The sequence below is a fragment of the Ursus arctos genome, unplaced genomic scaffold (genome assembly GCF_023065955.2).
Source record: "Ursus arctos isolate Adak ecotype North America unplaced genomic scaffold, UrsArc2.0 scaffold_18, whole genome shotgun sequence".
In the NCBI taxonomy this organism is placed as follows: Eukaryota; Metazoa; Chordata; class Mammalia; order Carnivora; family Ursidae; genus Ursus; species Ursus arctos.
Genome location: NW_026622852.1, coordinates 57,579,421 through 57,605,752, shown reverse-complemented (window position 1 = coordinate 57,605,752; position 26,332 = coordinate 57,579,421). Strand labels below are relative to the sequence as shown.

The 26,332-nt window shown below is 61.3% G+C and overlaps 1 protein-coding gene across 1 annotated transcript in view; it reads right to left on the bottom strand.

The window, feature by feature from the left end:
• Positions 1-1,952: 1,952 nt before the first annotated feature.
• The window catches only part of ADAMTSL2 (ADAMTS like 2), a 33,196-nt gene continuing 8,816 nt past the window's right edge, over positions 1,953-26,332 (bottom strand). The window contains 12 exon segments of the mRNA XM_026514289.4: positions 1,953-2,615; positions 3,444-3,588; positions 5,667-5,843; positions 6,517-6,687; positions 7,216-7,257; positions 7,259-7,372; positions 7,460-7,673; positions 8,469-8,595; positions 12,752-12,849; positions 17,384-17,756; positions 18,171-18,519; positions 24,421-24,596. Coding sequence (XP_026370074.2) covers positions 2,497-2,615; positions 3,444-3,588; positions 5,667-5,843; positions 6,517-6,687; positions 7,216-7,257; positions 7,259-7,372; positions 7,460-7,673; positions 8,469-8,595; positions 12,752-12,849; positions 17,384-17,756; positions 18,171-18,519; positions 24,421-24,596 — 2,105 coding nt within the window. The 3' untranslated portion in view covers positions 1,953-2,496.

Here is a 26,332-nt window from a genome sequence, read left to right as displayed (position 1 = left end):
CCTCTGTCTGCCAGGGAGGCAGACCAAGCTGCTCAGCTACGCCATCTTCCTAAAAGACAAACAGATCTTCAAGGACCCCCGAGCCACGGGCAGCCTGTACCCGCCTCTTGCCGAAAGCCCCGAGGAGTGGAGTCATCTGGGTGTGAGCAGAGTTAGGGAAAACTTGACTATTTTTAGCGTTCTGGATTATTTCTCCTTCTTCCTTTCTCCTTCTGCCTCAGTTTGGACACGCTAATGGAATCCATCCCCAACCTTCCCCGCAGCCCAAGCTCCCTTCCTTTGTGGAACCCCATGAGCTCGTTTTGTGCATTTGCTTGGGGGGTGGGCTGGGGTGGGGGGGTGAGCCCCGGGAGGTGGCGGTTCTGTGCCGGGTTCCTCTTTCCTTCTCTGGTCTCTATTCTCTGTATAGATTCATAGATCCACTTGAAATGAGATAAGCGCCCTTCCGTGTGAGCTCATGCAGCTGCACTGAGGGGACCTGCGGGGAGCTGGTGCTCCCTGAGAAAAGCGAACGCCAATAAAACTCATCTCCAGCATCACCACGCCGCCACCGCCGCCACTGCTGCCTTCGGTCAGCCTGGGATTCCAGGCCAGCCCAGACCCCTCCCCGGCACCGTCTGGGCGGGGACCACGTCCAGCCCCGTGCCAGGCAGAGTCTGCCTGTCCTCTCCCGTCCGGGGGGTCCGTCACAGCACGGCACGTCTCAGGGTGTTTCCCAGGGTGGTCGTGTCTGTCTGCCAAGGCTGGGAGCCACTGGCCTAGACTCTGAGCTCCTGGAGAGCGGGATGGAGGTGACGGGCTGAGTCACCTGGGACGAGCTGTGGAGGGTCTCTGGGCCTGTGCTAGCATAAACACAGTGGGGTGATAGCAATGCCCCCTTCACGGGGCTCTTAGGAAGCGTGTGATGCAGAGCCTGGCATACAGTAAGTGCACAGTGAGTGTTGTTGGAAAGCAGGATGGGGGAGGGAGGCCGAGCAGAGGGGGAGGAGGGAGAGGAGGGGTCGACAACAGGGCTGAGCAGCAGGGTGCATCAGGGAGACCCAGACCTCTGGATTGCGGTGACCCCCATCTCCTGGAACGGAGCTGGGGACCTCATGCAAGCCCACCCCACGACCTCAGTGACCTTCAACATCCGTCCCCCTCGCAGCCCCCTAGGGCTGTCCTGAACACCATGCGTGGACCCTGCTCTGGCCCCGGTTTGGGGAGTGGCTGGCCGAGCATCCCAGGGAAGCCACCTGCCCTCCTGCCACCTGTCCCCAAAGGAGACAATCCCTGTGGCCTCCTGGGCCCTGTGGCAGTCTCACTTCCAGTCCTCCTTCCCTCCACCGAAGCCAGAGCAAGTAGCTTTCAGCATCTTCCACATCGCCCGACCCTTCCCCTGGAGGCTTTGTGCTCACTGCTTCCTCTTCTGCTCGCCCTTCCCCACCCCTTCATCCAGGAGAGGGACTCCTGCTGGGGACCAGACTAAATATCACCTCCCCCAGGAAGCCCTCCTGTGGCCCTGCACCCCCAAGTCCAGATTACGTAGCCCTTCTACGAGGCCCAGAAACGGTAATGATGGAGGGCATTCCCGAGCGCCCAGTGTGGGACCGGCCCCACCTGCCCGATTTCCTCCTTCCCTACACACCCCGAGGTGGGGCTTTTCTCCCGAGGTTCAGGGCAGGCAATTCCTCCAGCGCCCCAGCCCCTCCCCAGCTTCCACACCAGCCAGAAGGCGTGAGAGTGGCTCAGTTCTGAGTACAATGTGGGAGTCCCAATGCCCCCTGTTGCCCTCACCCCCACAGGCACCCCACCCGTGTCTGCTTGTCCCCGACTGTCACCTCCTCGGGGAGAGGCTGCAGCTCGGCCCGAGGCCTCAGCCAATCTTCCTGAACTCGCGAGCTGGACAGCACGGCTCTCAGAGCCCGACGCCACCCCACCCCTCCTGCCGGAGCCGCGGGGAGCCCACGATGCCGCCGTAAACACAACCACTTTATTAACAGACAGGAGTACTGGCTGACGACCGTATGGTAGTGTGCCGTGAGGAACAGGGCCTCCTCCCGGGGCGTAAAGTGCAGCGGGTCCCTCCGCGCGTGAGAGCGCCATGGAACGAGGCAAGTGGACGCTGGTTGTAAGATACAATTGCTCTGGAAGGAGCACGCCAAACAGGACCCGGGTCCGAGGTGGCACCTGGCTCTCCTGGCCGCCCCCGCCCTCCTCGGCCCCACAGCCCCAGAGGGACAGATGACGTTCCCAGGCCCCTGGGCTGGGGCCGGGTGCCGGGCCGGGTGCTGGGGCTCAGGAACCACAAACACGCCATCCTCGTCGCTCGAAGAACACCTTCCCGGGCAGGGGCGACTCTGTCGGGGGGCTCTCCTTCCCCAGGGGGAGAGCAGAGGCTCAGGGTCTCATCTTCACAGGCTGGGCGCCCTCGGGCATGGTGTCCGTGGAGGGGCCCCAGGAGTTGCGGGGGGCCCCGGAGCAGGTGCTCGCGTCTCCGAGGGGTGGCGGCAGGGCCTAGGAGCGAGGGGGTCTGCAGGAGCGGCAGCACGCCTTGCTGTAGTACCAGTGGCCGCAGAGGCTCACCTTGATGGCCAGGCCACAGTTGGTGCCTGGCTGGTCCTGGCAGCTGTCGTCTGGGAGGGGACACGGTGGCGGGGCAGGCGGGGGTGGATAGGGCATCAGAGCCGGCCGACGACGGGTGAAAACTCAACAGGCCAGGACTCCCACCCCCACCCCACTACCTCCTCTCAACTGCACGAGCTTGGTCCCGTCGGGGGTGGTCCCAGGCAGCAGAGCACCGGTGGGCCACGTGGCCCCTCCCTGCCCATTTCTAGGTGCAGGGGCAACAGGCCTCCCACCCCCCTTCGGGCCCTTGAGTGCTAGTCCTCTGCCCCGCCCCCCCCCAGGATGGCACAATATGCCCCGGGTGGTTTGATCTGTGCACAGGAAGGGCGATGCCCAGAGCCAGGTTGGGAGGGGTCCTTGACCTCACTTCCCAGGAGGCCCCCAGGCGCACAGGCGTCCCCGCCACTGGACGGGTGTGAAGCAGCCCATCGCCTGTCCCAGTGCCCCTCAGAGCCTAGCACCCTGGCCCTGCTCCAGGCACGCGAGCCCGACGTCGGCCCTCGCCGCCCGGCCTCCCGTGGCCGGCACCTGAGCTGCGCGCCCCATGCAGGCTGAGTTACCCCGGATTGCTGGTCCCCCCAGAGTCGGCCCGATCTTCGGAAGCCAGATGCCCATCTTGCAATGGCTCCTGGGGACCTTGAGCCCCAGTTGGGTCTCACTGGCCGCCCTGCCCACCCTCACCTCCAGTCAAACTCAGCCATTCTCAGGGGTGTGGAGTCTTCGCCCCCCACAGGACTTGGGGTCCACAGCTACCAGATCCTCCTGGCCCCTTGGCTGACACCTGCTCATGCCTCAGGCCCTGGCTCTGCCGGCCTTTGTAGGCCTCCCCTTCTCACCTGGGGGCTCTGTGGGGCAGGCCTGCAGGTCACAGGCCTGCCTGCCGACGGGCTTCACCAGCGGGTCGCAGCCCCGGACGATGTCCGTCCCCTGGTAGCATTTCACGTCTCGCATCCGCACGCCCACCCCACAGGTCTTGGTGCACTGACGAGAGAGACAGCGTGACCAAAGCCCACCCCCCGCCCCCGGCAGGGCAGGGCTTCCGGCCAAAGAGGGAACCCACCCCTACCCCCAGGCTGCTGAGTCTCAAAGCCTGACACTCACCCCACCCAGGGCCGCTCAGCCTCACTGTTTGCAGTGAAGCAGCGGACCCCTCCTCTCCCACTGTCCCTGGGTGGGTCCTTTGGTTTCCGCTTTCCCAGGGCTCATGAGACAAAACACTCCGGACACACGGGGCCATGGCCGAGGGAGAGCGCTGGTTTCCCACTCCACTAAAAAACTGTGTGTGTCATGGGCCAATTCAACCCATCTTCCAAAGTTGCCACTCCCACCGGAGGCTCCCCCGTCCAGATGTTCCCCTTGGAAAACCCCGCTGAGCTACCCAGAACACCAGGGACATCTGCTGACCCCAGTTACCCCGTCATCCTCCTGCCAAGATCCTACAGGCGGTGGCTCCCTCTTGCTCCCCCCGATATGGGTGACCCCACATCACCCACGCACATCTGGGACCTGAGCCCTCGACTCCCTGAGGGGGCTACGGGTGGGAGGCCCCAGCCTCCCTGGACCCAGCCTCCCATTCAACTGATTAAGACTCAGTAGGAAGGACCACCCACCCACTCCCAGCGTGGGGGGCTGGCCCAGGCTGGGGGCAAGAGGAGGCCAGCTCAGCACTGAGCACACAGGATTGCCCACCATGGCTGGATACCCCCAGAGCTGTGCCCCGGAGGGAACCCCCCGCCCCTGGGGAGTGGTGGAGAGGACAGTTGGGAGGAGTGAACTCTTACTGAGCCCGCGTCCCAGGTAGAGGCAGGCACAGGGACAAGATGCCAGAGGTCCACACACCCACCGTGGTCTATCTGTGTCAGTCACCCCTCACCCACACGTCGTCAACAGGGCAACATGGGGAGGTCCCTCCCCCAGCGCTCTCAGGTCATTTTGGGGGACGGGCAGGGTCTGTTCCCTGTTTGTGGCTCTCCTCCCTTCTAGGGCTTGATACCCAACCCCCAGCATAGCACTGGCACCTGCCCTACCCCCACAGCTGCCCCCATCTTCCGAAACTGGCTCCTGGAGGCCTGGAGCCCCAGGCAAACTTCACTAACCTCTCAGCCGCACCTGATGCCCTCCCCACCCTCCCCTCCCAGCCAGGCACTGTCACTCAGGGGGACGCTTGGCCCCCTGACAGGCCTCGCCCTACTCTCCGCAGCCAATAGACCCTCCAGGCCCCTGGACGCCTGTTCACCCTTCAGGCCCTTGGCTCTGCCCACGCCGCCTCTGGAAGCCTCCACCCCACCCTCAGCCCCTTTCCTTCTCCCAGGTGGGTCCTTTCGTGGGCGACACAGAATGACTAAATGCGCATGTTCTGGCTCTTGAACAAGCACGCGTGCTGTAGGAAGCAGAGGTCCCGTCTAGGGCACGACTGGCATCACCTCGTCTTTCCACTGAGAACCCTGAGCCGGAGCGGGGAGGGGAGCAGAGGTCCTGGCCCCTAGCCCTCCGGGAGGAGCAGCAATCACGGGACCCCCAGACTCACCCTGTCTCATAGACTCTAGAAATCTTCACCTTGAGCTCTAAGGTTTGGAGATTTGGCCTCCACCGTCCTAGCGCCCAAGACCGTGGAAGCCTTGGGTATGGGCATCTGAGGCGCACGGCAGAACATCACGGCCAAGTGCCCAGGGCTCCCCGTGCCGTGTGACACCCCTGCATCATCCCCGTAGAGTCCAGAGCTGGCCCATGAGGACACTGAAGCCAGAGGCTCTAGAGACCCCAGACCACACAGCCTGGCCACAGCGGCCCCGGCCCCGGGGCTCCCGTTCTCTCCCCCACCACTCTCGGTGATGCTCAAAGACCACTCTGGGCCTCCCCTTCTGCCTCCTCTTGAAAGCGGATGGCATCACTAGGTGGAGAGGGCCTGGGGGCCCAGGAGGGGCACTGTTGCTAAGGACACATCTAGGAGACCATGGAGGGGGTGAGCGAGGGGCACTTGGGACGGGGGGTGAGGTACCATGGCAGGACCAGGACTCAGGGCTGGCCCAAGGGTGCAGAGGGGCCAGCTGGGCACTCACTTCAGACCACGGGCTGGTGTACCACTTGAAGCAAGGTCTCTCGAAGCAGGTGCTCTCCTCGGGGGGCTTCTTAGCCAGCCCGCACTCGGGGCCGCTGCGGGTCTGTGGCTTCCCGTTGGCCAGCTCCATGCACAAGACCAACCTCTTCTTCACACCTCGGCCACAGGTGGTGTTACACTGAGGCCAGGGGACAGATGGGGCCGGGTCAGAGGTCAGAGGCCAGGAGGACCAGAACACAGCACACGGGACTGCGGTGACACGGCTTGGTCAGTAACAACCGGGTGAATGCGTTTGCATCCCCAGCAAATTGGCTGAGAACTCTTTGGTCAATAACCATTTGGCCTCAGACACATTTGATCAAAAGCAATTTCGCAGAAAACCATCTGTTTTGAAACAAAATGGTTAATGACGATTTGTCCCAAGAGGACTGGGCTAACGGTGGTCCACGCACAGCGACTTGGCGAGAACGACTTGTCCTGAGGGGCAAATCAGAGACTGGCCGGTCGGTGGGCAGACGAGATGGTCGGGGAACAAATGGGTGCACAGCCTGCATGCCCCCTGCCCTGGTTTCCCACAAATCCAGAAAGCGGGGGCTGGGAGGGGGGCCAAGGAACCACAACCCATTCCACGTACCTCACCGAGCATTTGCCTCCTTAGATTTGGCAAGTCTTAAGGGGTGCTCTCCCCTTTGGGGCTTTTTTTTCTATTTCAAATTAATTCGTAGTGAATTGTGCCATCGTAATGTGCGATTAATTCCCCGTGTGACCCGTCTGTCCCTCTGGCCACTTGGCTCTCGGCTGCGTGCTCTCCCAGGCAGAGGGCAGCCCCGCCGCTGGCTCGGGGCACTCACCCGCTCCCAGTCCTGGGCCAGCCAGTGGGCGGGGCAGTTCTTGTCCCCGCAGGGGTGGATGGCCAGAGGCTTGGTCTCCATCTGGCACTGCGACTCGGGCACCACCCGGCCATCGCTGGTCTTACAGTACACGTGCCGGATCATCCGTCCCTGGCCGCAGCTTCCACTGCACTGCAGGGGGGAGGCTGGGGTTAGAGGCAGGGCCCTCTCCATGTCGTCCCCCCCCCCCCCGCGGCCGTTCCCAGAGAGGACCAGCTCCCCAGGCAGCGTGGGGGAGGGAGCGGTTGCCAGGGCAACCGCTTTTTAAATAACATTTTCTGTTCTAATTACAGAAATATTCTATGCTCAGTGAAAAACAGACACAGAAAAGCACACCTAAAATACCTAAAAAGGTCATCCGTGTACCCAGCACCCAGAGGGGACCCTGGTGAGCAGCTGAGTGTCTGTGACAGACGAGAGACACAGAGACAGACACACAGACACACAGACAGGGAGGTCATGAAAAGGGATCGTGCTTTCGGATAAGGCTTTGATTCCTCATAATAACAAGGAGAACGGCTGGTTAGGGGTTCTAACCCCACATCCTCACTCGAGACAAACAGGGAGACTGAGGCACCCCAAGGTGAAGAGCGGGGACCCACTCTCGCTGGGCACAGGCAGTAGCCGCCCCCCCCCCCCCGCTCCGGACCCTGCCCTCACCGGGCCCCAGTCAGAGACAGTCCACTGGCGGTCGCAGGGGGGGGCCCGTGCAGTCCTTCTCCCCCACGGGCCTGGTGTTGGGGTCACACAGCTTCTCGTCCTCCGAGCAGCGGATGTCCCTGGTCACCACGCTGCGCTCCCCACACTTGGCGGTGCACTGCGAGGAAGCGGGTGAGGGCGGAGTCAGGGCTGCCCCGATGTGCGTGGACCCCGAGCACGCGGGCTCGGCGGCGCGCACGCTCACCTCGGACCACTCGGACATCTCCCACTGGGGCCCGCACGCCGGGTTGCGGCACGTCTTGCGCTCCTCGGGCCGCACGGCCTCGGCCGCCTCGCACAGGTCACTGTACACGGAGCTGTCGAAGCCGGGGGACAGCATCTTCCAGCAGCGCACGATTCGGAACTGGTAGCCCTCGCCGCACGTGCGCGAGCACTCGCTCCAGCTGCTGGTCTCCCACCTGCCTCGGGAGGGGCCGGCCTTCAGACACCCCACCTTCCTTCCCGCAGCGGGGACCCCACGCAGCCCCCCGACGGCGTCCGAAATCACACTGCGCTAGGCCAGCCAGGGTGGAGGCTGCTGCCCACGTGACCCTGAGCCCCCCTGGGAGACACCCAGGTTGGGGGGCGGGGCACAGTTCCCGGAGCTGGTGCCCGGAGCATGCACTTGGCCAGCCTGCCTAGGAACCCACGTGGCCTCCACCTGCTCTCACCTCCACACAGCCCCTGGTTTTCCAGCCACTTCAGGACCCATGTCCTGGCCCTGCTCCCTTGCTCATGTCGTTCCTTCCTCCCAAAGTGCCCTCCTTCCTTCTCTTTCTCAAGGTCATGCTTCAGTGTCCCAGAGCCCTGTGCTGACCCCCATGGGGGCTCCAAGGGGGAAGGGCAGACCCTCGGGGTCCCATAACCAGCTTCTCAGAAGGGAGCAAATATGCAGGGAGCAGAGGGCCCGGATGGAGCAAGCCAGAAGAAAAGAGGTGCATAGCCTCGGGCTCCTCTGGGGACCCCATCAGGGTCGTGAGTGGGAAGAGGACACGCTTAGGGCTCAGTCTCTGACCACGTGTGAGGTAGTGTGATACATGGCAGGAGGACCGGAAGGCCAGGCTCGTACCCCTACCCCGCAGGCCCCTGCCCACAAAGCCCGTCACGGGAGCAGGATGCTGACGAAGTCCTGCTGCTCCTCTAGGCAGAGGCAGAGGCAAAGCAGACACCCAGCTGCCCCCACACCCCGGCCCAGGGCACGGGGTGGCAGGTACCTGGGCTGGCACTCCCGCCCGGCGCAGAACTCCTGGACAGGCTCAGGACGGGTCAGGGCGTCACAGTAGCTGTCATCCACCTCGATGCCATCATAGCGGACGCACATAGCATAGGTCGACATGACCCCTGGTTCAGGACAAGGGAAGGGCCCATGAGCCATAAACAAATCCCTTGGAGACCAGCAGATGGGCCATGTGACCACAGACAAGTCACCTGACCTCTCAGAGCTTCCCGGTTTAAATTGAGGATAATGACAGTAACCAGCTTACAGAACAGTGGCAGAGCCCAGTGAGGACAGCTTTGTGGATTTGAACTCTCTCCCTGCCCATGTCTCAGGGTCTGACCACTCTCTGCACCCCCACTGCCACCCCTACCCCACCCAGCTCAGACTGGGCATCCACTTAGTATGTCACAAACTCTGGGGTCAAATTGGCCCTTATAGGGGTACAGAGGCAAATACAGGCAGGTGTCACTAATTTTCATTCATTCAGCAACTACCCATCTGTAGGTGGGTAAATGGGAGGGCGGGTAGGTAGATGGATACATGGATAGGCGGATAGATGGATGGATGGATGGATGGATGGATGGATGGATGGATGGACAAGTTGTGGGTGGATGGATGGATATGGGTAGATGGATAAATGGATGGATGGATGGATGGATGGATGGATGGATGGACAGCTTGTGGGTGGATGGATGGACGGATGGATGGATGGACAGGTTGTGAGTGGATGGATGAATGAATATGGGTAAATGGATAAATGGATGGATAAATGGATGGATGGATGGACAGATGGATGGACAGGTTGTGGGTAGATGGGTGAATGGATATGGGTGGATGGATGGATGGATGGATGGATGGATGGATGGACAGGCTGTGGGTGGATGGGTGGATAGATATGGATGGATGGATAGACAGTTTGGTGAGTACATGGAAGGATGGATAGGTTGGTGGGTGAATGGATATGTTTGGAAACTCTCACCATCCCAGCCCTTTTCAGCTCCCCTCCCCCAGGTGTTATATTTGATCTTCAGACTCTCCCTGCCCTCCTATGGCACACCTTAATCCTCATCCCACTCTCTTGAACTTTCCTTAATCACTACTGCATGTGTTTACCTTCCTTGGCTCCCTGGTACTCCATAAATCCCATCAGGGGGACGATGTGTAAAGGCCCAGCCCTCACCCAATACTGTTCGTTCTTTGACCCACCCCCCATCTTCTACTCCTCTGGAAGAAGGGTCTTCTTGCCCTTGCACCCCTGTACTCGGCACTAAGTTGGCACATGGGCCAAATTCACCGAACAGTGATTGGGTCCCTGCAAAGGAAGCAGGATGATTCAGGGAGATTTTTTAGCATCGGTGAAGGCCAGGTGTGGTTAGGGTTTGTTGTTGCTGGTGTGTATGTGTGTGTGTGTGAGAGAGAGAGAGAGAGAGAGAGAGATGACCCAGACTCCCTGAATGTTGGAGATAAGAGTCCTCCTCAGTGGGGCTGCCAGTCCCCCAGGAGGAAACAATTTCCCCATTGATGGAGAGCCCCAGCCCTCCCTTCCCAGCGGCGCATGTCTGAAAGCTTCTGCCTCTCCAAGACCCAGCCCTGGATAGAAAGAAACAGCCGGGGAAGCAGCCTACATGGGGATTTTTTTTCCCCGTAAAGGACGAGCCAGGCTGCAATCGCCGGCCCCTCTGAGCCAGCAGTAGGCTGTGTCGTCGTTCGCCCTCTCTGAGGGGAAGGCCGCCTCCTTGGCCAGGTCTGCTTGGAATGTTCCAGGCCTCAGAGACACCAGCTCTGGGGCCCAGGGAGGTCCAGGGCTGGGGACTTGCAGACCCTCGCCAAGTGCCTGATGAGCTATTCAGACGTCACCATTGAGTGGAAACACGGCAGGTCTTGAGCAAAAGATACGGGTTCAAGACCCGGCTCAGTGTCTCCCTCGTCATGGTGGGGTCACGTGAACACTCTCAGACTCTCTGACTCTCAAGGCCTTAGCTTGGTCATCCCCAACTGGGGACCTCCCCGAGATGCTGGGAGAGTCGAGGTACCGATTTTCTTCATTACCTCAGTCTTGCACACAGCGCTTTTCGAACCTCCTTACGCACGGGGCCTTCCCTTTAAGCAAAAGCGAGCAGGGAGCCCGAGCACGTGAAACACAGATGGGTGTGCTGCACTGGCTTGGGGCCTGCCGGCCCCGCTACCTCCAGCCCTCTCCCAGGAGGCGCCAAGGGGCCCCCGCTGGGTGCCCATGACCCTGTACTCACCCCACCGCCACCCGGCCTGGCCTTGGCACCCCATGAAATGGGATTTGGAGAGTAGTCGGCCACAGTCACCAGCTTCGAATTCGATAGTGGCAGGGGAGACATTCAGCAGGAACCCAACCCCGCCATTGCTGCCCTGTGGCACTTGGGCCCAGCTGGGTGCCTTCGTGGTGATGGGGAACTCACCCTCTACCGGGCCCGCTCGTTTCGCTCCTGGACAGCCTTGGCTAAAGGAGAGCGCTTCCCATAGCAGAGCCTAAATCGGTCTTTCTCGCTTCCTGTCTTCTTTCACCCCACTATGCCCTCGGGCCACAAGAGGCAAAGCCAGACCATTTCCCTGCCTGGCCACTCTGTGGCCAAGGAGAAGAGGCTCTGTGTCCTCCCTGGGGACTGTCTTCCCCCCAGGGCTGGGCATCAGGCCCCTCACCACCATCCCAAGCGCTGTCAACCCCACCCCCCCACCCCCAGGCAACACTTCGTCTGGGAGGGAAAGGAATTGCTCCCAGACATAAGGTTTCAGGACAATTCCAGCACTTGCAGCGTCCTGGGGAGACCGGGGGGGGGGGGGGGGGGGGGGGGGGCTCTGTCTGAACCAGTCCGTGCCCTGCCGAGACAGCCTCTGGCAAAGCAGACTCCCCCAAAACCCCCTGCCCCACGTGCCCAGCCCCCTTGGACGAGCCCTGTGAGGTGGCTCCCGCGGCTCACTCCCAGGACCAGCAGCCTGGCGATAGGCGGGTGGCGGCTGTCACGGAGGCGGGGCCCGCTTGCTGAGCTTTGGCCATGACAGCTTCCTTGTCCCTTTGCTTCCATCCTCACAACCACCCTGACGGGGACGTGCGTCCCATTTTACAGGTAGAAAATTGAGGCTCAGGGAGACTCAGCAACTTGCCGAGGGCACATGGTGCGGTCAGTCAGACGGTGCCGTTCCCGTGCTCACTGCATACCCTGCAAAGCTGGCCTCGCACCCCCACAACACCCGGGGGCAAACACGGCATGCCCCACACCCGGCCCAGGAGGCTCTTGCAATAGCACGAGGGGCCCAAGCCCCCTAACTGAGAGTGAGTTCCGGTGCGAGCAGGACATAAGGACCTACGGTGTGTTCAGAGCCCTGCGGGGCCACCTCCCCAGCTCCTCCCTCGGGGATCTCCTATGCCAACCGGGGGCTGCAGGAGGCGTGCGTGACCCATCCCAGACCCCCAGCTGCCCGGGGTCTATCAGTGGCCTGCCTCATCCTCCTCACAGGCCAGAGACTGCAGGGGCCAATTTGGGGGGTGCTGGGGCAGGTTGGGGGCGTCACACATTTTGAGCGGCAGCCCAAGTGTTGACAAAACCCAAACATGAAGTCCCAAGCACGGGCGAGGTGGCACTCGGGGTGTCCCCAACAATGTCTCCCCCGGGTGCTGGCCCTGGGTTTGACATCTGAGTTTGCAGCAGCCCCCAGGGGAGGCAAGCAGAGCTGGCCGCAGATGGAACCCAGGTCCCCTGTGGCTGCGGCCAGCATCTGAATGTGATGGCGGCCAGCCGTGTGGACAGACAGAGGTTTGAATCTCAGCTCAACGCTTACTAACTAACCGTGTGTGTCTCTCTGTCTAGGGGCCGCCAAGGGGGGGGGTCTCTGTTCCCCTCCCACCTGCTCCCCTGACAAGGCCCTAGAATCTGTCCCATTCCCTTGTGGGTCGAGTTCCCCTTCCTAGGTTGCTTCGAACAAAAGTAAAATCCTCACCACTTGACCAGTCTTACTTTTAACCAAAAGGACATCTGCCCGAACAAAATAGGATACAAAGAACATCAGATGAGGGAGTGTTTGGGGCAGCCCGCATGACCCCCAGGAGGCCGGGCCTGACTGGTCCCACACGCTGTGAGCACGAGGACACAACTCCTGTCCCCTCCTGCCGCTGCCCCGATCAGATCACCAGACAAGCCCGCTGTGGCGGTGTGGGGCTGCTAGCTAGCGGGCGGGCCTGCAGCTCCCACCCCGCTGTGCAGGCGGGCTGAGGGGGGGCTGCCCGTCGGGCGACCGGGCGACCGGTACCTGTGGTGCAGGTAGAGCTGCAGGGCTCGTGCGACGAGAGCTTCCATCGGTACATGTCCGCGGGGCTCACGCCTTGCTTGCGCGTCTTGGGCCGGGTCCTGAAAGGGAGACGCAGAGAAGGGGATGAGCGCTCCCCGAGGCCGTGCCCTCGAAGAACAGTGTGCCTGCCCTGGCCCCGGGCAGAGTCCGCACTGTCAGGGTCAGCCCACCTGCCGTCTAGAACCGAGGACAGCAGTGAGCACCGCAGGGACGCACGCCTTAGGTTGGAGCAGACGTTCGCCTTGCTCTGTCCTAGCCCAGGGGCCGTGCAAGCACACGGCCCTGCAGCTGCCCACGCCCCGGGGTGGGGGCGCGTTCGGGGCTCACCCGCATCACCACGGCTCCCTGAACACACGCCGGCTTCCCACTGTCACCTTCCAGCACAGGCAAGTGGATTCCTTTTCTCTACCTCCCCAAGGGACCTCGGAAGGCACCTTCCATGCAGGGAATGTGCCGGAATTCTCTTTTGCCTCCCTCGGCCGGGACTCAGCTTGAATGGGGACGCTAGCCATTCAGCCTCCAAGGATCAAAACAGCAAAGCTCAGCTGCAGACAGGGGAGCGGCCGGTCCCCTCCAGACGCGTCTGCCCAGGTCTGCAATGGCTGTTGTGCCCGGGAAAGCAAGCTGGGTCTGCGCCAGCAACCAGCTATGATTCTTGGCCAGAGCCCGGGCGGCTGAAGCCAGCTATTGTTAGGACTGTTTGCTTCTTTGAACTAGTTGGTGTGCTGGGGCCCAGCCTCCGTATCCAGCGTGCGGCTGGGTTTGGACTCAGTGGGGGAGGAGGGAAGTGGCGGCGGCAGCAGCACCTCCCAGAGCCCCAGCCTCTGCTCCGAGATGTGGCCGCCAGAGCTTGAAGGCCCTGCGGCCCCCAGAGGGAACGTGGGGTGATGGCCCGGCTGACGGGGCACGTCATTTGGGCCTCGGCATCCCTCTCACACTGGACACTGTCCCGGTGCCCCACGCCACTTCCCTTCACGCCCGAGGGGCTGGCTGACGACCGCCTGGAGCTGCCACCCTTCGACGAGGTTTCCACGTGGGCACAGTCATGGGTCCCTTCCTGGGGAACCTTCTGCCACCTCAGTGGTCGGGCTTAGTGGACGTTCCAGGGCATTCACTCTGAAGGGCTTGCCCGCTGATTCCGTGATCGAGACATTGGTTTGGATTCAACTGGGAACTCGCTCCACTTCTGTGGTTTCCCGCGTGGACCGGCACCGTGGTCCACTCTTGTGGGAACGTGGCCCTGAAGGCGCATCTTGCTCTGAGAACCAGGAAATAATCCACCCACGACCTTAAGGAATGAGTCCCCTGATGTGGCCTCATAACCAAGGGAGGGGGAGGGAGGTGGGGGGCTGAGGATGAGAAAGTGGGGGGGCAGAACATGAGCCAGTGGCCAGTTTAAGGGTCACGAAAGCCATGGAGACCCTTACCTGGCAGCTTTACAACCAAGAGCCAGCCCTTCCTTTCATAGATCTGGGGGCGGCGGGGGGGGGGAGGAAAGTCCCCCTCCCTCCTCGTTAGGAGTGAGAAGAAATGTTTAAGTGGGGCTCCCCACCCACCCAAGACCTTGTCATCTCAGAGCAAGGGGCCCATGGAAACCTGGGAGAGAGCACCCAGCTCCCCCATATAAGGCCTCCTGGGGAGGAAGGGCCCGGAAGCCTGCTACCTAAGGCCTGACTCGGAGAACATGAATCTTGCTGATTGGGTCCCCCACCCTCCTTTCCATGGCTTTAAATTCTCCCCAAGAACAAAAAGAGATGCAAAGATCCCAGCCATGCCCCACTGCCCCACCCCTGGGGAAGAAGCACCTTCTTCCGCTAATTACACCCTCCTTAGCCAGCAGGCTGCATGACTCATGCTTGACTCCAGAGAGAGCGCCTGGTTCAAAATAACCCTTCGGGGTTGAAGCACAAAAGGTATTTCTGGAGGGGCTGCCCACACCTCACTCTTACACGGCCCACGTTGGCCCGCAGAGCCCCTCTGGACTAACCCGGCCCATATTTGCACAACAATGCAATGCTTGGCAGCTTCCACTCTTGGAAGGAGCGAGCACCCAGGAGAAAAACACCCACAGGATCTCTGAGCCACGACGCCTCTCCTGCCTCCTTTTGTAAGGAAGAGAATGCCCCTCTCAGCCAGACTCGGTGGGGCTCTAGGCTCAGACAACGGGTGGGGGGCAGTCTCTTGTTTACAAATGAACCAGCAAGCCTCTTTGCTGTTCTTCCCTCCTCCAGGCCCAAGGGAGAGAGAGAGAGAGACAGCGAGTGCCTGTGTCTCCTCCTGCTGGTTCCCAGCCTCGGCTTCCAGTGACGGGGGTGGGGGTGGGGGTGGGGGGTGGGGGTGGGGGTGGGGGTGGGCCCTCCCTTGATTGTTTGAGGCGGCTCCGAAGAGATGAAAATAACCTTTCCTTTCTGAACTGCCCCTTTGATTTCGGCCTCTCTCGGAGCAGACGCGACTTCCTGTGTTTGGACAGTGCGCCGCCTGGCTATTTTGGCCTGGTGGTTCCCCCCCCCCCCCCCCCCCCCCCCCCGCCTCCCTGGGCCCTTTATCTCCAAAGACCATCTTTGGTCTCAGCATCCTTTGATGGCAGCTGGCTGGGGGTGCCACCCCATCTCCCTGCCCCCAGGGGCCAGGACAATCAATTGTATTGATTGCTGTGGCCCAGGAGCCCCCCCCCCCCCCGCCCCCGGGGCTGAGGAATGGGTAAGAGTCGTCTGGGTTTGGGGCAGGAGAGATGCTTTCAACGTGGCTTAAGGACCAAAAGCTCGTGGGTGCGTGATCTGACCTGGGAATCCTGGGCTGCCCAACTGGAGGGCCCTGGGGTATCCTCCTAGCCCCGCATCAGAGATGTGAAAACTGAAGCCCAGAGTGGATGGGAGACATGTCTGAGTCACACGGGAAGTTGGGATGGTGACCCAGGTCTCCCAATGCTCCTTCCTGAGCTTTCTCCAAGCCATAAGCCACACGAGGCAGCCGGACCTCTCTGCCACCCCAATAAAGCCGTTCAGAGACAGATACCGACCTTCTTGGGCACCTGCAAGAGCCCTGGCCCCACCCCGGAGGTTCCTCGGGCTACCGATGCTTCTATATCCTGAGTCCTCATTCAGGGCTTCCACTGGGGATAGACTGCAATCTTCCGAGCAGGCCTGGAGCTGACCAGAGGCCAGCTGAAGATGCGGAGACCAGGCTCAGAGCCTTCGGGAACCAGCTCGGTCCCACCAGCAAGTGCTGGTTCGCTGTGAACGCTGGCCCTTTGCCTGTGAACCCTGCTTTCAGACTCGGATGTGCGCCTGGAAACAAAGCCTGCCACCCCTCCCTGCCGCTGGGACCCACATGCCCCCCAGGCCCCATACCCTGCAAGCTTTTGGGACCCCAGGCAGGTGAGCAGACAGCCCCGGTGGGCCCTGTGGGAAGAAGGGCGGCCACAGAAGCTTCACTCTGTCCACATTTGCAAAGAAGAATTCCACGCAGAGCCTGTAAGAGGTGTCCCAGATGTGCCCCAGCTGTTCCCTGTGACTGGTGGGGAGGGGGGGCTCAGAAAAGAGCCGAAGAGCAGACACAGGCACCCTCGTGGGCTGAGGGGGGCCGCTTTGCTGCTCTTGTCCCCAGGCACAAGGGTGAGAGTGTCACCCCAACCACGTCACCTTATGAGTAAAGCCCAAACATTCTATTAAACCCAGTCCCCCAGGGTCCCAAGGATGCCCACCTCTGCAGCCTCAGCCCTGGTTAGGGGTCCATTCATGTTTGGTGTCTAAAGTCAAGGGGTTTGGGTGGGTCTTCAGAAGACAAAACCATTGAGTCCTCCCCACCTCCAGTCCCCACCCACCACCGGGGGCTGCCGAGCATGACTCACTCTGCTTGAGGTGGATTAAGGCTGAGCTGCCCCCTGAGCTTCTGGGGAATGGCACAGGGACCCTGCATGGTGGTCATGAGCGGCTCAAGGGACTTGTCACTAGGGATCGTCTCCTGGCAGGGATGGTGGCAGGCCTGGGGCCACCCTGCTCCCCGCTGCCTCCGACCCAGAGCCTGCCATGACTGTCCAGGTATCTCCGGGTGTGGCTGACAAGGTGTCCCCAGGTGTAACTAGGCATCTCCAGGTGTGTCCCTGGCTCTGGGGGCCTGGCCCCAGGTAGACCCTTACTTGACACATCCTAGAGGTGGCTCCAGCCCCTGAAGCAGAAGGCCTTATTCCCAATGTCTGATTCCGGGCTCTGAGCCCTGGCCAAGGACCCCGCTGGACCCTTCCCGGGCTCTGGCCCAGTGACCCTGTGTGCAGCGACTGTCCAGACTGAGAACACAGGCCTTCAGGCTCTGTGACCCCCTCTAAGTCCCTGTAACTGCCCTAAGGGTGTTGTGGCAGGTGTCTCCCCTACACATAGATGCTTAGCCCAAGCTTGGCCCACGATGACCACTCAACGGTTCTCCTCCTCCTCCCCCCGAGCCAGTGTTGGAGACCCATACTGGCGCTCGGCACTCGTTAAAACTCAGGCTTCTGACCTCCTACTCAGATCGGGGGGCGGGGGAGCCTGGGCAGGAGTGGCTCTCTGCCATGTGTCCCCTCGCCCACCAAGCCCGCCCAGCAGCCCCAGCTCCTACCTGGCCTTGTGAGTCCGGTTCCCCGCCAAGGTGGGGAGGCTGGCACTGGCGTTTGGGAACAGGGCCTCAGAGGAGGTGTTAGTCACTCTGTCATTGCTCAGCTCCAGGTAGGACCCATTGAGCAGGTAAGCACCGGCTCCCTCGTTCTCCTCATAGTCCACGTAGAGGCTCTCTGCCGGAGAGCCCCTCGGCGCTCCCTGCACGAAGATGCTGTTGCCAGTCTCATTGAAGGGGAGCTCCCTGGAGTCGGAGCTTGCGCCCAGGAGCTGGTCGGAGATGATATTAGCAGAGAGGAGCCGCTGAGAGGTGAGACGTGCGTCCATCTCTTGGTCATCCTTGTCCCCCGCGAGAGCCGTCCCGGTGGCATTGCCGTCTACGAGGGAGACAGGTGTCTCACTCTCAAGTGCTCCCTTGTGTGGGTGCGAGAACTGCCCATGGGGGCAGGGGGTGGGGGGGAACCAGGGTGGCTGGCAGCAAAGACCCGAACCAGGAGCCTCCCAGAGGCAGGATTCTGCCCACGGAGTGGAGGCAGACCACCAAGTAGAGGTGTGCGAGCAGGCCGGCCTGGACCAGCTCTTGCAGGGACATCTGCTGATCTCTGCAGTGGATTCAATAGGGTCCCCCCAAAACTCACATCTGCTCCGAACCTCAGAATGTGAGCTTATTTGAAATGGGCCTGCCTGCCCCAGGCAGCAGCATCTGTGGCCTGCAGGGGACTGAAGACCCCTTGCGTGGCCAGGGCCCTTCCCCCAGGAAGCCCCCGCCCCATCCCGTCGGTCCTGGTTACCTCGGAAGCCCTTGCCTCTGGGAGGCCCCTCGCAGGCCCTGCCGCTGGCCTGCTCGCACACCTCGTTGGTCTCCTGGCCCTCGCTCAGACCCAGCTCGATCCCCGGGCCCAGGTGGCCAAACAGCCGGTTTTCCAGGCCCAGGCGCTCGGAGGAGGCCTGGCCGTAGAAGGAGCCGTTGTGCCGCAGGAAGCCCAGCAGTGCGGCCCCATCCAGCTCCTGGCTGTCTGCACTCTCGGACGCTGGCTCGGAGAAGCTGTAGTACAGGGGCCGGAGGCGGTGGGCGTGCGGCGGCTGCAACAGCGTGTACTCGAAGGTGATGGAGGGGCTTTTGCCATTCTGGTTCCACACCTGGGGAGGAGAAGAAGTGGGACCGACCCCTTCCGCACAAGGTTGGGGCGGCTGCCGAGGTCATCTTCCACCAGCCCCTAGGGAAAAGGTGCGCTGTTGCCTGAGCTGCCCGACGCGGGTCCCTGCCGTGGCCCACAGCTGAGTCCTTCCCAGGGACTCGCCCTTGACCAAAGAGCAGAGCCTCCATCCAGGCTGCACCTCGCCCCGCGGGCAGCCCGCACCCAAAGCCTGGCGAGCAGGGGGCGCACCCAGGCAGGGGGCGAGGGAACAGTCCACCCCAGGCGGCGGCCATGGAGGGGTGCACGGAGGGTGCTCTACAAGCAATAAAGCCGACTAAAACCCGACCTGCATTTTATTCTCACCACGGGCCAGAAATCCCACGGATGTAGCTCTGGGAGAAAGTGCTAACGTCACCGGGGTGGTTCTTGGAAGCTTGGAGAAAGGAGGCCAACACTAAGCGAAGGGTAAAGCCATGGCAGGTGACGGGAGTGTAAGGAAAGCCTGCAAAACCTTCCAGGGCACCGTTTCCTGCAGGAGCACCTGGAGGACATTCTGTTCACCAGAACGGAAGGAAATGTGCCTGTGAGGAGGCGCTGGCATCACCTGGAGGGACACCTGGAAGGACGTCGTTAAGTGTCCACAGGCCAGGGCAGAGGGCAGGACATGCTGTCATAGAACCAGACTCCCCGCGATCATCGGAACAAGGCAGGCTGCCATGGTGGCCAGGAAGCCTGACCCACAGAGACCTCTGCGCACAGCTAATAGGGCAAAGGACTCCCAGGGGACAAATAAATGGGTCCAGAAAAGCGGTTTCTTGGTCTGTAAGATCAAAAGATAACCAAGGGTAGATATTCAGAGGGCGGAGGGCAGCTTGCCCCAGAAAAATTCACAGCCCCACCCGACTTCCTGGGCCAGCATTCAGACCACAATCCACTGAATGATGGAACGGCCAGGTCCCTGGGAAGAAGTGTATATGTTAATGATTCCCCAGTTCTTCTCCAAAGAGCTGACAGTCATTGACTTGGTTAACTGTTCGCTAGAGAAATGGGTAGACACTTGGGAACCAGGGTCCAGCTTGTCACAGCTAATCGGGGCCCAAAGCATCATAGCTGCCCCCTGTTAGTGTGAGAGCATGTGGGTGACTAGTGGCCCAACTATGGCCCAGGTCGGGCTCACAGTGTGTCCGCTGGATCCGAGGCATCCCCGGTTCCCAAGTGCATGGCTGGCAGTCAGCCCTTCAGCCTGTAGGCTAAGAGCTACCGTAGTGGGGAGAGCTGAGTGGAAGCCCGTGACCCCGGCGCCTGACCCCACCCATCCGAGAGAGTAAATCAATACCAGTATTGCATCCTGGGTAAATTACAGAGATCAGTGCCGCTCCCAGTGACCAGAAGGTGCTAGGCGGTGATCCCTGTATCCCCCACCTAACTCAACAGTCTGGCCCCTATGAAAACAAGACAGATCCAGGGGGCTGACGGGGAGCCCCTCCATACCCTCCCGAGCAGGAGCCCCAGCTGCCGCCCTGTGACGGATACGGTGTTTTTCCAGGTTAACGTGACCTCAAGTTCATCACTTGTGGCTTCTCATGGGGCAAATACCTTCCTTTCTACCCCGACCAGGGAGAAGCGGTTTTCGTTCACCTGGGATGGACAACGGTACTCATTTGCAGTTTTGCCCCAGGGCTGTGTTCAGCACACTTGCTCCCCGACATCATACAGTACAAGGGGGTCTGGACCATCCTACAGAACGTCACATGGGTGGTCTTCCCTGACGACACCGTGTCTACCAGAGCGGCTGAGCAGGAAGTGGTGTGGGAGGCCTCGGTAAAGCATATATATGCCAGAGGAGTGGACGTTCCACCCTATAAAGATTCAGTGCCCTGCCCCCACCAGCGAGCACCCCAGGGCTCAGTGGTCTCGGCCACGCCAGGACATCTCCTTGAAAGTAAAGGATGCATTATTGCATCTCATTTCCTCCCTTATGAAGAAGAATTGGGGACGTAGCGTATTACGTACCCGGGAACGCGGGTCCAATCCATACACTGGTGTCGTAACAATCGGTGGGGGTCCTGGGGAGAAGGGGCTCTGCGGCAGGTCTAGGCTCTCAGGTCTAGGCAAAGACGTCAGGTGGACTATAGCCAGCCTCGAGAGCAGAGTGACAACGTGGTCCCCTAGCGTTCTGGAGCAAGGCCATGCCGCCCACAACAAGTAAGTATACATCGTTCGGGGAAGAGCTTCTGAGGCACCACTAGGCCCTGCTAGAGAAGGAACCCTGCAACCCTGGGACATCAAGGGACCCATGCAGCCAGAGCCGACTCCACTAAGTTACTCGGCCGGGAGACCCTGTAGTATCCACAGTAAGAGGGGAGCATCCCCTCCAGGATTACGCACAGTCAGAGCAGAGGGGGGCCAGAAGCCCGGATCGGCAGGTGACCAACACCCTCAGCATCCGACCCCCCCCCCCCCACCGGGCATCTCTCGGCTCACAGCGATGGCTGCGCGACGTACGATTAGGATGAAGTCAGGGAGGAGAAAAATGGCCAAATGTGAGCCTGAGATGGGTCAGCTCGGTGTGGGGTATCAGCCGAAAACGGACCTGCTTCACTAGAGCCCCACTCGGGGGGAGCTTCGGAAAACTGCAGTGAAGGGCAATCTTCCCAACAGGCTTTACGCAGTGCGTGTGGGGGGATCGTCTAGTTTGTAGGAAATTCAGAGCAGCCCGAGGTGAGAACATGTGCTGACTCATGGGCAGGGCACGTGGTTTGGGTGGTGGGTCGGGGTCCTGGTGGAAAAGGGCTGTGAGACTGGGGATGAGGGGGTCTGGAGTAGATACCTGCGGATGGATCCATGCGGCATAAGATGCGAGCGGCTTGTGTCACTTGTTAATGTGCCCTGGGGAGCATCCCCCATGGGAGGGGCATGGAGCCACCAAGCTATAGGTACAATGGCTGTGCCGGTTGACCCAGGCCAGCCCCTGCCATCAGTCTGCCCACTGATGGCAGGATGGGTGCATGAAAGGAGTAGCCGCGGTGGCAGGGATGGGAACTACGCATAGGCCTAAGGGCATGGGCGCTCACCCACCAAGGCTCTAGCTACTCCCACTACTGGAAGCCCAGCCGTCCAGCGCTGACACTCGGGCTAGCTCGCAGCACCATCCTCGAGGGACCATCGGCTCTTTGACAGAGTCCATTACGGGACACCCCTTCTGTCCTAGCAGGGGATGTGATTGATTTTCTGACGATGAGGTTGCCTTCCCTGCCCACAGGGCCTCGCCCCCAAACCCAAGGGCTCACAGAGCTTTTGACCGGCCGAGACAAGATACCAGGTGACATTACATTGGACAAAGGGACCCACTTTCTAGCAAAGGAGGCACCATGACAGGCACGTGATCATGAGATCCACCGGGCCCCCCCTAGGCTGCGTCACCCAGAAGCTGCCAGCCTGATAGAGCAATGCAAGGTAGAGCCATGGTGCAGCTTGGAGAGAGCAGCGCCACGTGAGGACGAGGCGCCGGGGGCGGGGGAGGGGGGACGTCCGTGACGCAACATCCCAGGTCCCCAGTGGGCAGACCGCGGGACTCTGGGAAGCACAAAATGGAAGTCACTGTCGCCATCGTTCCCCGGGACCAGTGGGCATTTGGGGTCTCCGGCCCCTGGGGCTCTAGGGTCTGCGGTCTACACGTCGTGCTTGCCGGGAGAGGGGCACTGCCACCAGGAGACGCGGCAAGAACGTCACTCAACTGTCAGCTCTGACTGCCACCTGGTCCACTTGGGTGCCACGTGGCAGGGCAGTGGCAGGAAAGGAGTGGCCGCCCTGGCGGGGAACTGACCCTGACCGCCAAGGGCGTGTACGGACGCTTCAACACTACCCGCAGAGAATGTATCTGGCTCCCAGCTGCCCCACTGGGGCAGCTCCTGCTCTCCCCCTGCCCGTTTTCGATGGTAACTGGATAAGAATGGGGGTGGAAAAGGGCCTGGAGATCAGGAACCCAGACCCCTCAGGGCAGAGGGACTGGGCCACCTGGCCAGGTGAGCCCCCTAGACTAGCAGAGGGGAGTCTCGAGTGCGCAGTGGAGGAGGCAAGTACTAGATTCGGCGGCAGCCCCCGAGGAGCTGCAGCTCACCCCACCAGCCTTCCCTGTGAGGCTCCCCGGGAGGAAAGCAGCCAGAATCCTAGAAGAGCTCCTCCTGCCAAAGTAAACTCGCTCTACAAAGCAGCTGGGTACGAGCAGGTGCAGCAGCGTGCCCCTGGGCCCTGCCTGCCGGTGAGCTGCCTGAAGCATCTCCGGACAGTTCACAGTGAGACCTGACCCCAGGAATTAACCTTTCCCAAGGTCATGCCTGGCCCTGTGGCTTCCGGCAACGAGGCCATGCCTCTCTGCCTCAACTCGAGACAACTCTGAGGGCCCATTGCAACCCCAGGGCCCGCAGGGGGATCAGCCGAGGCTCCAAGTCTCCCTCCGTCCAGTCCCTTTCCTCTCACCCCCTCATAGCTGCTGCTGCTGAGACCACACCCTAAACCCCACTATACACAGACCTCTGTCCCGGAGTCTGTGTCCTGGGACCCTGACCTGCGACACGGCTCCTCCAGGCTGAGGGTGAAGCCGGGCAGCCAGTCTGTTTCAGGGGCAGCCCCCAGGGAAGGCAAAGAAGTCTGTGGCCCCCAGGAGGTTCTGGGGGCCATCAGGGAAGCTCTTCAGCCAAGAAGCAGTGTGGGGAGTTGGGGGCGGCACCCCCGATTAGAGACCCCTCCAGCACAGCCTTTAAACGAACAACTGGTTCTAGCACCAGGCAGATCTGGGCTCAGAGCACAGCAGTGCCACCGGCCAGCCTGTGCCCGGGCAGGTCACTGGCTCCACGTGCCCAGGCTTTTCCTCTAAAGGGAGGATATAAATGCCTACCCTGGTGGGATTTGGAAATCAAATCAGGTCAGGTGGGTGGGTTCTGTCTCCACCATATCCCTCGGCTTCCACAAAAGCCAGCCGACCTGGAAAAACATCAGAACTGCCCATCTGGATGTCACCTGATTTCAGTGACCAGCCCTCTCCCGTTTTCTCGGTGCTCGGGCCCCAAGTGGCAACGGCACTCTTTTCTAGACACCAGCCATGGGAAAACTCCCCGCAAGCTAGCAAAGCAGGCCCAGACTCTCTCCTGCCCTCTGCTCCCCTCCCTGCCTTGCCCCAGAAGCCAGGAGCACCCTGGAGAGGCAGTGGGGGTGGGGGCAGGGGCCACAAGCACTGCCCTGGTCCCCCAATGTCTGGATCTGGCAAGAATGCTACAGTGTCAATGGGGCCAGGGGCAGGGAACTAGGCGGGGGGTATAACACCCAACTGTGGAGTGGGGAGGGGGCCCGCATCCCCACATTCCCAGCTAGCTTCCTGTCCTCGGCAGCTCCTGCAGATCCTGATGACTGCAGTTTCCTGCTCTGCAGATCCACCAGGATCATGAACAGCAGTGGGGATGGAGGGAGGGAGGGAGGGAGGGAGGGAGGGAGGGAGGGAGGAAGGAAGGAAGGAAGGAAGGAAGGAAATGAGTGAGTGAATGAGTAAATGAAAGAATGAATAAGTGAATAAGGAAGGAAAGGAGTGAGTGAGTGAATGAGTGAGTGAGTGAGTAAAGTCAATAAATGAGTGAATGAATGAATGAGTGAGTGAGTGAAGGACCAAACCACCAACTACTGGGATGAGGGCTGAGACAGTGGGTGGCCCGCTGGGCGAGTGACCGGGTAAATGAAGTAATGCACTAATGGGCTGTTGGAGACTAAGTGAACGAATTAGACCCCAGGCGGCGGGATGAGTGAGGGAGTGACCGGGAGACCCCGGCAAGCCGGCCAGAGGTGCTCCCGCGTGCACACGCGCCCTGGGGCCCCTGCACGGCGCTGCTGGCCCGCGGCCCGGCTCACCTACCATGACGTTCAGGCCCTGGTTCGTGGGCCCCTGCGCCACGATATACTCAATGCCGGTCTCGTAGACGTCCATGGGCCGCCGGTACTTGACCACAGTGCCCGCGATGTTGAAGTTCTTGGGGCTGTCCACCTTGAAGTTGCCGTTGAAGAAGTAGTAGCCAGCTTCATCTGCGAGAGCTGAAAGGGCAAAGCCACCCCATCACCTGAGCCGGCCGGGCTAGAGGGGGACGGAGGGACAGGGAGTAGCCGGCATCACCCACTCAGGCAGCTATGGCCAGCTCAGCCCCATGACCCACCCCAGGACACTCCCTAGAGTGGGAGAGGCAGACGCTCTGACCACGTCCGGGATGTGGCCCTGGCCTGGGAATGCGAAGGAGGTGTGAACACACTTTCCCATTAGCCTAAATCATCTAGGAGATAGAGCTGGCCGTCCTGGGGCCCAGGTGGTCCCATCTGGCCACCTCTACAGAGGCCAGGGTCTGCAGCGTGATGAGTAGCATCAGGACTAAGAGACCAGGTGGACCGGGGGCGGGGGGGGGGGGAACACAGCCTGGGGAAGGCACACAGCGGACATCGGGTATAGGTCAGCTCAGGGCTGGGCCATCAGCCCGGCCCTGCCGAACACTCAGTGTGACCCTGGGTGAGTTGCCCCCCCACCCAGCTTCCCACTTGGAAAAGGGACTACACATAGAGAGGGGCACCCAGGGTCCCCCAGGGCCCACACTGAGCAACTCTGTGGCCCTGGCCTAACTGGCCCGGAACGTTGTCCCAGCAGCCCCAGCAGGCCCTGCCAGACCACCCCCAGCTGACCAGCTCCCTGCTGTCACTGGGAGCCCTGACATTCTGTGGCCTGTGCTGCTGTGACCAGGCTGACCGTTTGCCCAATCGATCCATTCTCCCCGGCGTGGCCGAGGGCAGCCCGGGCACATGCTTAGTCACCCTCTCATTGAGACGGGGTGTGGGCGGACACTTGGAACAGAGGACCTCCGAAGGATGGCCACTCCCAGGGCCTGACCTGGGCCTGATGACGCCCAAACAGCAGGAACGTGCGTGCAACCCTCAGCAGCCCGTCTCCTGCCAGCCCCGGAGGCCGGAACAACCGCCCGGAGCTGGGGTCATTGTTCGGGGGCAGCTGGCCCTCCCTGGGGCTGCGGAGGGCTAGCAGAGGGGCCAGGGGCCTCGGGCCCAGGGGCTGGCAGTGAGGAGGCGGGCTCCATGCGGGGGGACAGCGTGCCTTTCCGAGGCTGTCCTTAGAGCCAGTTCCGGAAACTGGCCCGAGGGCGGGGAAGAGCTCCGTTTCCAGAGCTCCTGATGCAATCGGAGCAGAGGAGCTGGGCCATTCATTTATTATCAGGCAGACGCAACAAGCAAGACACGTCTGCTGGAAAAACACCCTCAACGCAGCAACGTCAGAAAACAGCATGAATGACCGCCCAGGCTGTGCGCCGTGGGGCGCGTGCCGGGGCCCGGCCGGCTGGGCCCAGCCGCCAGGTATGTGCACAGGGTTAAATCCCCGGCCAGCATCCAAAGCCTGTTTCCTGACAGTAATGACCTTCCTTCCTGTGGCTCTCCCGCTGCTCGGAGGCTGTCCTTGCTGTTTCCACGCGTCTGGTTTAAGAGTGATTACTCTGCGGCCAGCTCTGAGAACACGGTGTTTCCTGGCCTCGCCACCCTCCCAGCGGGGGACAGAGCCACCGGCTTGGCAGAGGCCTGGCTCCCAAGCTGGGGTGGCGGGGCCTGGGGCCTGGGGTGTGCAGAGCTGCCGGCAAGGGGGCTGGAGCTCGGAGGCCTGAAGGGCGGAGAGCCCCCACCAGGTGCCTCCTTGGGGATGTTCGGCAGAGTCCCCACCCACAGCGTCCCCTGAGAAGGGTGGGTGTCACACCCCCAGTCCCAGCTCTCACACACTGCCCGAG